This window comes from Salvelinus namaycush, chromosome 1, assembly GCF_016432855.1.
Source record: "Salvelinus namaycush isolate Seneca chromosome 1, SaNama_1.0, whole genome shotgun sequence".
In the NCBI taxonomy this organism is placed as follows: Eukaryota; Metazoa; Chordata; class Actinopteri; order Salmoniformes; family Salmonidae; genus Salvelinus; species Salvelinus namaycush.
In genome coordinates, this window is record NC_052307.1 from 67,738,860 (window position 1) to 67,749,867 (window position 11,008).

An 11,008-nucleotide genomic window follows, 5' to 3' on the forward strand; every position below is an offset into this window, starting at 1 on the left:
TTTGTTTGGTCTTGTAGTGTAGATCTCAACCTGGTTTGTTTGCCATGCCATTTTTGGACTTGATTGAAATATACCCATTGACTTTTGAAGAATATAACTTAAAAATTACTCATGAGCTGAGTTCAACTGTTGTAACCCATTATAACCCAAAATATAAACTTGTTTTACTTCTTTGTAAACGATGTAATTGTAAACAAACACATGATTAAGGCCAACATTCAATTCGGACTGTGGAAGATCTGTGTTACAGCGCAATTGACATATCAAGGTAATTTCCGATTGAGCCGACGTGCTGCGTTTACCGTTAATGTGGTCTCTGCTATCACTGGAACATTGCCTTTAAAACGTGCATATATTGGACAAAATGCGATTGGATTGAATCTAGCCCTTAAACTATCATTTTGATCTCATGGATGGTCGGTCCTTACATCAATAGAGATAGAGACTGGGTGACACTGTCTGATCTGCAGATTGCCCCATTAAACCCCACTATGTTGTCAATGACACAAGAACGTTACTACCCTATTCTAGCTACAAATTTTATTATACCTTTACTAACTTGTGAATGCTTGGCAAGTTTTGTTACGTCAATATATTTTCAAAAGCCACTAGTAGCTAGCTACAGGTAACTGCCAAAATAATAGAAAATCTTGAGTAAATGAGGGTTCTGATGGCTCTGTTATGGTGTGTGGTGCATTTTCCTGCCATGGTTTATGACCACTCAACCCATAGAGCAGTGGTATTCAAACTTTTTCAGCGGGGACCACCTATATTTTCAGCCAGATTTTTACATCAACAAATAACTTTTAATTCATTGCATTTTCATCTCTTATCAAAATGAAAAGAAAATAAATATGTTTACTCAAAATGTTATCTTTCAAATTATCTTTCTCGAAAACGTTTGTATATTGTCCCATACAACAATCAGTACCCTATTTTTATTTTATTTTGGCGACCCCACTGCAGTTCCGTTGCAACCCCGACTTTGAATACCACTGCCCTAGAGGGCAAGATAAACACCAGTACTGTACATACACCACCATTCTGAGTGATCACCTTCAACTTATGGTGAATCATTTCTATCCTGATGGGAGTGGATGACAATGCCCCCATCCACAGGGCACGAGTGATCCCTGAATGGTTTGATGCGTATAAAAACTATTTAAACCATATGGCTGTTTCAGTCACCAGATCTCAACCCAATTGAACACTTATGGGAGATTCTGAAGCAGCGCCTGAGACAGCATTTTCCACCACCATCAACAAAACACCAAATGATGGAATTTCTCTTGGAAGAATGGTGTCGCATCCCTCCAGTAGAGTTTCAGACACTTTGAGAATCTATGCCAAGGTGCATTGAAGCTCTACTGGCAGCTCCTGTTGGCCCAACACCCTATTAGGACACTTTATGTTGTTACTGTTATTTTGCCAGTTACCTGTACATACTTCTAAGTAGCATAATGTTACTGTTATGGTGGTCACTGTGAATAGCTTGAAGGATTGTGAGAATTCCTCAAAGAGCAAAAGGAACATGCAGAAGCACATGATGCTGCTGTTGTTTATTAATTACTACAAATGAGAAAAGAGATTCTCCACTACATTTATCATAGAAAATACATTCATTTTACAATGAAGGTATAAGAACATAATGCTAAGTGCTGCCGATTGTAGAAATACACTGGCATGACAGATTTAATTAAAACGTAACAAGAAAACAAATTTGGACTAAAACATTCCTTGACATGAGTATAATTCCTATATCAGTGTGCATGTTGTCTCCCTAGACGTTTAGCGCCTTCTCCTGCGCTGTCTCGTCGTCCCCGGGGCGGCGGTCGTGCCTGCATCACAGTCTGTGACATGACATCCACACGACTCAACGTGGATGTAGGAGTGCTTGACCTTTGACCCATCAGGGCACATCAGCTCCACCTCTTTCTGGCTAGTGGTCGCCTCTTGGCAGCAGGAGCAGTAGTGCATCATGGTGTTCGCCTCTGCTGAGTACCTGCACATTCACATAAACACAAGACAAGTTGAAAAGAGGGCTTGAATTCCCTGGGTTGTCTTGACAAGATGAGCACAGGAGCATTAAATAAGTCAAATTGTCTCCTAGTTCATAAAGGGCACACTAGACAGTGAATAGATGATCACTAACTGGGGCCTGCATGACATTGACTAGTGCTGCATTCAGCATCTGTAGTACTTACATAGAAGAGGTTCCACAGTTTCCTGAGCAGGAATTGATCTCCACAGGCTCTGCGGTCGCACAGCCACTGATGACAATGCTAGTGGTGGTGTACTTCATCTCACAGACATTGCTGCGTTCTGTGCCTGGTCAGGGAAGATGCATCAAGAGTTAGGCTACTGTTTGGTATGACACAGATGAAGCAGAAACAGCCAACATATACATTTTTGGCCAGTATGTAGTCACACAATGTTTCCGGTTGGTCTTGTTTAGGTGACATAGCATGCTATTATTAACCAGTAGATAGGTGGTTATTAGGAATGCTTTGGCTGGACGTGTTACTTACAGGTCTTGCAACATCCATTTGCATCTGTCTTTTCTGTGCCCTGGGGTGAAAAATAGGAGAGATGATTTATAAGTGGCAGATTGTATACATTATGTGAGCTCCCTTCCATTCTAAATGTTACTGAAACATCTATCGCTATGACCCAAGAGCGCTAGGAATGATAGTAACATTCTGAGGGAGAATGGAAAACAGTGTAACTGCAGTGTTGATTGTCCCCACGATGGAGGTGAGATAGGACAGAAACTCACTGGGACACAGTTCTCTGGGCTGAATGCAGGGCACACAGTCTTCACCTCCACTGGTATATATTGGCCACCAGTTTCCTCACATGTGTACTTCACACATTTGTCACCAGGTGGTGACCACGTTTCGTTCACCTATCGCAAAAGGAGAAGAGGATGTTTCAGATCATGTAGACAGATTATGCATCCTCATACACACGCTTGTCGTACTCACCTGAATAGTCTGTTTGGTCTTATCTGGCATAGTAACCACACAGCTTGTCTGCACACACTTCCCACAACACTGACCAGGTATGGCCTGATACTGGAAGCCCTAAGACGAGGATGGAGAGCCATCATTGAATCATTGTTCACTTATTTTATAAGCATGCAGTAGCTTCCAGAGTAGGCTACTGCAAGTTTCTTATAAATATGTAAATTAATTGATCATCTTTGTAAGAGAGACATGACTACCTGTGAACATGTAGTGTCGCAGGAGATATTTGTGCACACAATGTTGTTGAGCTTGGTGCTAGGATCCATGATCGAGCTGCAGGTACAATTCTCACAAGTTCCTTTAGGAACTTCAGCACCAGGCTGGAGTGAAAGAGAGAGACAAAAGTTATCATCCACTATAACAGATTGTTTGAATAGAAGAGGGTCAGAGTGCAAAGGGAGCAGTTCTATAGTACAATGTGACCAATTATGAGGGCAGCAAACACAATACAGCTTATCTTAAGCTATTTCTGGGTGTATCTTTCAGAAGCTTGTTTAATTTAATTTATTTGAAATTACTTATTCTTACCTGGTACTCAATGTTATTGTAGACACATACACTCTTAGGAACTGAACAGACACACATTGAGAAGGAATCAGTCAGTGATACCAGTGACTCATGTCAGAGTTAATACAAATGCAACCAGTGATACATGGGAATTACAAAGTCAATGAACTAACTAAACCGCTGATGAAGTAAACCAAGGGGACTTACCACAGGTATACTCTGGACAGCAGCTTGAGATGGACGTGCTTATAATTGCTTCCCACCCTGGCTGGCAGTCCATCATGACTTTGGGGCAAAGCAGTGCATCACACTCTGTTACAGAGGTAACCAATGAGAAGTGATTAAAAGACAAGCCGATAGAGGGTCAAATAACCCCTATGACCCTACAGAACACTTCAGATAATCTTGGTCTAGTACTGTATAAATAAGAGTTGGCTTTCTAATGATTTACTTGAAGGGTCTGCTCCATCACTCACCACATGTATATTTCTGGCAGCAGCCTTCTGTCTTGTTCACCAATCTGTATCCAGTCTCATTGCAGATGGGTATGGCTGGTGTGGTGCAAGTGATAGGCTGGCACTGGACAATCATGGAGTCCATGTCACATGTGCACTGCTGGCAACCACTCTCCCATGTATCACCAGGCTTAAGAAAAAAACAGGGTAATGTCAGGTCAATACAGACACAGAAAAGAGTAACTCAACTGTTTTTGTTCTGCAATGAACTGGATTTAACCATGGCAGTTAATATGAACCATCATTAGGTGAGAAGAAATGGGTTGGAGGTAGTTATTCAGAGATTAAAAGTTTTCTTCTGGTCAGTTCATTGGAAGGAATAAAGAGGCCAAGACCTATACTATGTCAATGAAAAGTATCCATCCAAGTAGGTAAGTTTCCCTGACTCACGTGAAATGCATCTCATGATATGTCTATATGAGAATGAATATCTGGAGAATATTTAGATGGAGGAAATTCTTACCATTTTGGGGTTGCCATCAGGTCCTGTACAGCCTGAAAAATAAATAGAGGGTGTGTTTAAAAGTTTTGTCTCACATGGTTGGCGTCAAATTCTTCTCACCTCCACATCAACACATTTTGTTAACTGTTCCATTACAAATAAAGCCTGTAAACCATGATTTATGATTAATTTAAGGTTTCAAAGTACAGAAAGGTCTAATTTTCATATTGATAGGTACCTGCAAAATGACCCATAACCCATTCTTACCACAGGAGACCACACAAGTATCAGAGTAGGTGCTGAACAAGACGGTTTTAGATGGACAGAAGCAACCCTCCTTTGTCTTATTGGTCATTTGGGTTTGATTGTTCAAATACTTCTCATTATATCTGCATACAAAAGAGGTTTGGGATTATGCAGGAGATAATTTATTTTTAAAAAGGCTCAAATTAAGGAAATTCATATAACATCCAATCAGACTGAAGCTTACCTTGTATTACATGTTGGTTCAACTGCTGGACCACATGGCATGTACACCTTAGTGGCTGGGCATGTATGCTCTGCAGGACAAAAATAGGTCACAGATATGCTAAACACCAGCAAAAACAATGTTTTAAGTAGCTGCCTATGACAAAAGTAGCTTCCTATGAATTTGTGGCATGACTACTATGCTTGGATTCATAGCTCACCACATTCTCCATCGGTGGACTTCCTCCAGTCAATGCAGATCCCTTTATTTGCACATTCAGATGCATACGCCTCCAGACTAGAGCAGCTAGAATTAGCATTGTAGCAGACATCTGATCTACAGGCCTGAATGAAGGCATCAGGAGAAACCGCTTTATGGCATTCCTCAAAGACCCTTTGAAATAAAATAACATAGAGAGTGATTTAAAGAGATGCATGGAGCGCAACCTTTAACTAGAAATGCCAATGGAACCGTACCTGTATTATGATAGAAAACAGGTGCAAATACAAGAAAATGAACATGACAGAAAATGTACATTACAATTAGGAAGTGAATTCTTATTGTGTTCTTGTTCCCTTTTTCAAACTTAGTTTGATATGTTCCTTACTTGCTGTTCATGATTTCACAAATGACTGTCTTGCAGGGGGTAGGGGATGTGCTTGGGGTTGCCGTGGCGGTAGTGGGTGGTGCTGTTGGAGGAGTTGGACAGTCCTGGTTTGGAATCAGCCACTGGCTAGCTGCGACTGAGCAGCTCTGTATCTGACCATTAGGTGACTGGCAGTCATTCTTCTGGGAATTATCACAGGTACCTTGAAAATATGGATATTAAGTAGGGTAAAACCTAGTTAGCAAGGACAAGTCATAGTTGTCGTAAGCAATTTCTATAGGTTGGTCTAGAGAGGAACATCTACTGAAAGTTTGAAACTGTGAAATGTTTATTGACCCTCTTTAATAATACTCACCACACTGGCCCTCTGTGATGCTTTGGAAGAGGGAGTAAGGAAGGTTGATGCTAAATGATGACCCCTTGTAAGACACCTGAACCTTAAGATCAGTGATCTCCAGCACGACCTCCACACCAGTACTTGTTAGAGCAATGTCACCCATTCTGTAAGCTGGGTAGATCCGTTTACTGTTGACATATACCTGCATTTGTGTAGAAATGAATACACATTTAGATGGTTGAGTCATGTGTTATCTTGAAAGTAGTAACATGACAATGTTAACCCTATATTTGGTTTTCATTTAGAGTTATGGGATTTAAATAAAGCATGATAACGCAGCAGCATCATTAAACAATTATGGATATTAATAAAAAGCAATCAGAATGATATTTTTTAAATAGTTACCACATTTTCTGTTGTTTCACCAGATCTCTGCTGGGTTAGAATCACTTCATAGGATTTGTAATGAATGATAAGGGACTGAGGACAGAATCCACTGTCAGCGTTTCCACAGTAGTGGTTATCAACAATAATGGTAAGGTTGTATTTGAAGTTGATTTCTTTCACTAAGGTGTAGGAGCAGTTCTCCTGGAAATTGTAATATACTCCATCAAATGTCATGTAGTGAGATCCACCCCATCCACTGCATACACCTGCAACATGTTAAAATATGAGTTGATAATAATCTAAGCTATTGACAGAGGACACTGAAAACTAATGAGCAATAATGTCTTATTTTCATTCAGATTGTTGGGTTGTATGTTGTCACTTACATTCACATTCATATGTAAAGCAGCATCCAGTTGAATCATAGACCTTGACAGATGGACGGCCATTCTCACACTGTAGTGGCTCCACTGGCTTGCATTTTACTGGTAGCTGGACAACAATGCCGTCCTGGCATATTGCTGTGGTACAGCTATTCAGCTGCCAAGATTCTCCATTCTGCCATTGATTTGATAAGGGAAAGCAATTACTCAAACATGCACACACAGGGTTGAACATACAAGCATTATACCACAAAGACAAATATACCCATTCACCCATTTTATTATTAAAAACCATATTAAAAATACCTTTCTTGGTGGCTGAACGCTAGTGCAGTCTGGGGAGGATTGAGTTGTTGGTGGTGTGTTCGTGGTCTCTTCTGACGTTGTGGGAGAAACAGTGGGTGGTGTAGAGGAAGGACATGGATTTGATTCCACTTCAACTTGGCACGTTGCTTTGCAGTAGGCCGTGAAGCACCACCCTGAAGCATCGGTCACATTATACACTAGGTTCCCTGATTGTTGAGAAAGGCAAGTGTTAGAACATTTCATTTTGCAAATGAAAGTTAATTGAAAGATTAGTGAAATGTAAGTTATTTTGATTGTCTGAATGACATTTATAACATGTTACCTGGTAGATACTGTGTCCCATTAACATTGCAAATGCACTGGCTGGTGGTGACTGCTTGTGATGTTGGTGTAATAATCACTTGTGGCGATGCTGAAGGATTTCTTGTTGTTGCTAATGGGCCTGTGATGACAACTGGCTCTGTTGTTTCTGTACTTGTTGCTGAAGGCTGTGATGTTGAACTTGAAGTTACAATTATATAAGTTGTAGACGATGTAGTTGGGCCAGTGGTGACTTCTTTGGGTGGCTTTGTGGATGTAGATGGACTTGTCTCAGTTGTGGTTTCTTCAACTGTTGTAGTTCCACCTGTGGTAGGTGTAATTACCTCTGCAGTTGTTGTGGTTGAAGTCGTGGGATTGGAAGTAATGCCAACTGGCCCTGTTGTTTCTTCACCTGTTGTTGTGGGCTGTGATGTTGAGGTAGACGTTTCAACAATTACAGTGGTGGAAGTGGTTGTTGGGCCAGTGGTGAACTCTTTAGGTGGCGTTGTGGATGTAGATGGAATGGTCTCCATTGTGGTTTCTTCAACTGTTGTAGTTCCACCTGTGGTAGGTGTAATTTCCTCTGCAGTTGTTGTGGTTGAAGTCATGGGATTGGAAGTAATGCCAACTGGCCCTGTTGTTTCTTCACCTGTTGATGTGGGCTGTGGTGTTGAGGTAGAGGTTTCAACACTTACGGTGGTGGAAGTGGTTGTTGGGCCAGTGGTGACTCCTTTAGGTGGCACTGTGGATGTAGATGGAATGGTCTCCGTTGTGGTTTCTTCAACTGTTGTAGTTCCACCTGTGGTAGGTGTAATTACCTCTGCAGATGTTGTGGTTGATGTCGTGGGATTGGAAGTAATGCCAACTGGCCCTGTTGTTTCTTCACCTGTTGATGTGGGCTGTGATGTTGAGGTAGAGGTTGCAGCAATTACAGTGGTGGAAGTGGTTGTTGGGCCAGTGGTGACTTCTTTAGGTGGCACTGTCGATGTAGATGGAATAGACTCCGTTGTGGTTTCTTCAACTGTTGTAGTTAAACCTGTGGTAGGTGTAATTTCCTCTGCAGTTGTTGTGGTTGAAGTCGTGGGATTGGAAGTAATGCCAACTGGCCCTGTTGTTTCTTCACCTGTTGTTGTGGGCTGTGATGTTGAGGTAGACGTTTCAACAATTACAGTGGTGGCAGTGGTTGTTGGGCCAGTGGTGACTTCTTTAGGTGGCACTGTGGATGTAGATGGAATGGTCTCCGTTGTGGTTTCTTCAACTGTTGTAGTTCCACCTGTGGTAGGTGTAATTACCTCTGCAGTTGTTGTGGTTGAAGTCGTGGGATTGGAAGTAATGCCAACTGGCCCTGTTGTTTCTTCACCTGTTGATGTGGGCTGTGGTGTTGAGGTAGAGGTTTCAACACTTACGGTGGTGGAAGTGGTTGTTGGGCCAGTGGTGACTCCTTTAGGTGGCACTGTGGATGTAGATGGAATGGTCTCCGTTGTGGTTTCTTCAACTGTTGTAGTTCCACCTGTGGTAGGTGTAATTACCTCTGCAGTTGTTGTGGTTGAAGTCGTGGGATTGGAAGTAATGCCAACTGGCCCTGTTGTTTCTTCACCTGTTGATGTGGGCTGTGGTGTTGAGGTAGAGGTTTCAACACTTACGGTGGTGGAAGTGGTTGTTGGGCCAGTGGTGACTCCTTTAGGTGGCACTGTGGATGTAGATGGAATGGTCTCCGTTGTGGTTTCTTCAACTGTTGTAGTTCCACCTGTGGTAGGTGTAATTACCTCTGCAGATGTTGTGGTTGATGTCGTGGGATTGGAAGTAATGCCAACTGGCCCTGTTGTTTCTTCACCTGTTGATGTGGGCTGTGATGTTGAGGTAGAGGTTGCAGCAATTACAGTGGTGGAAGTGGTTGTTGGGCCAGTGGTGACTTCTTTAGGTGGCACTGTCGATGTAGATGGAATAGACTCCGTTGTGGTTTCTTCAACTGTTGTAGTTAAACCTGTGGTAGGTGTAATTTCCTCTGCAGTTGTTGTGGTTGAAGTCGTGGGATTGGAAGTAATGCCAACTGGCCCTGTTGTTTCTTCACCAGTTGTTGTGGGCTGTGATGTTGAGGTAGACGTTTCAACAATTACAGTGGTGGCAGTGGTTGTTGGGCCAGTGGTGACTTCTTTAGGTGGCACTGTGGATGTAGATGGAATGGTCTCCGTTGTGGTTTCTTCAACTGTTGTAGTTCCACCTGTGGTAGGTGTAATTACCTCTGCAGTTGTTGTGGTTGAAGTCGTGGGATTGGAAGTAATGCCAACTGGCCCTGTTGTTTCTTCACCTGTTGATGTGGGCTGTGGTGTTGAGGTAGAGGTTTCAACACTTACGGTGGTGGAAGTGGTTGTTGGGCCAGTGGTGACTCCTTTAGGTGGCACTGTGGATGTAGATGGAATGGTCTCCGTTGTGGTTTCTTCAACTGTTGTAGTTCCACCTGTGGTAGGTGTAATTACCTCTGCAGTTGTTGTGGTTGAAGTCGTGGGATTGGAAGTAATGCCAACTGGCCCTGTTGTTTCTTCACCTGTTGATGTGGGCTGTGGTGTTGAGGTAGAGGTTTCAACACTTACGGTGGTGGAAGTGGTTGTTGGGCCAGTGGTGACTCCTTTAGGTGGCACTGTGGATGTAGATGGAATGGTCTCCGTTGTGGTTTCTTCAACTGTTGTAGTTAAACCTGTGGTAGGTGTAATTACCTCTGCAGTTGTTGTGGTTGAAGTCGTGGGATTGGAAGTAATGCCAACTGGCCCTGTTGTTTCTTCACCTGTTGTTGTGGGCTGTGGTGTTGCGGTAGAGGTTTCAACAATTACAGTGGTGGAAGTGGTTGTTGAGCCGGTGGTGACTTCTTTAGGTGGCACTGTGGATGTAGATGGAATGGTCTCCGTTGTGGTTTCTTCAACTGTTGTAGTTCCACCTGTGGTAGGTGTAATTACCTCTGCAGTTGTTGTGGTTGAAGTCGTGGGATTGGAAGTAATGCCAACTGGCCCTGTTGTTTCTTCACCTGTTGATGTGGGCTGTGGTGTTGAGGTAGAGGTTTCAACACTTACTGTGGTGGAAGTGGTTGTTGGGCCAGTGGTGACTCCTTTAGGTGGCACTGTGGATGTAGATGGAATGGTCTCCGTTGTGGTTTCTTCAACTGTTGTAGTTCGACCTGTGGTAGGTGTAAATACCTCTGCAGTTGTTGTGGTTGATGTCGTGGGATTGGAAGTAATGTCAACTGGCCCTGTTGTTTCTTCACCTGTTGATGTGGGCTGTGATGTTGAGGTAGAGGTTTCAACACTTACGGTGGTGGAAGTGGTTGTTGGGCCAGTGGTGACTCCTTTAGGTGGCACTGTGGATGTAGATGGAATGGTCTCCGTTGTGGTTTCTTCAACTGTTGTAGTTCCACCTGTGGTAGGTGTAATTACCTCTGCAGTTGTTGTGGTTGAAGTAGTGGGATTGGAAGTAATGCCAACTGGCCCTGTTGTTTCTTCACCTGTTGTTGTGGGCTGTGATGTTGAGGTAGACGTTTCAACAATTACAGTGGTGGCAGTGGTTGTTGGGCCAGTGGTGACTTCTTTAGGTGGCACTGTGGATGTAGATGGAATGGTCTCCGTTGTGGTTTCTTCAACTGTTGTAGTTCCACCTGTGGTAGGTGTAATTACCTCTGCAGTTGTTGTGGTTGAAGTCGTGGGATTGGAAGTAATGCCAACTGGCCCTGTTGTTTCTTCA

The 11,008-nt window shown here is 42.9% G+C and overlaps 1 protein-coding gene across 1 annotated transcript; it reads right to left on the bottom strand.

Moving 5' to 3' along the window:
* Nucleotides 1-1,599: 1,599 nt before the first annotated feature.
* On the bottom strand, nucleotides 1,600-7,632 carry LOC120047802 (intestinal mucin-like protein; the record flags this gene model as incomplete). Its single annotated transcript, XM_038993350.1, has 19 exons — nucleotides 1,600-2,002; nucleotides 2,205-2,328; nucleotides 2,529-2,568; nucleotides 2,777-2,905; nucleotides 2,985-3,083; nucleotides 3,224-3,346; nucleotides 3,555-3,595; nucleotides 3,741-3,845; nucleotides 4,010-4,178; nucleotides 4,512-4,543; nucleotides 4,758-4,879; nucleotides 4,981-5,050; nucleotides 5,180-5,352; nucleotides 5,567-5,768; nucleotides 5,922-6,105; nucleotides 6,309-6,556; nucleotides 6,677-6,848; nucleotides 6,980-7,185; nucleotides 7,302-7,632. Coding segments are annotated over 19 exons (2,784 nt in total), but the record flags the coding sequence as incomplete, so codon positions are not given.
* Nucleotides 7,633-11,008: the final 3,376 nt, after the last annotated feature.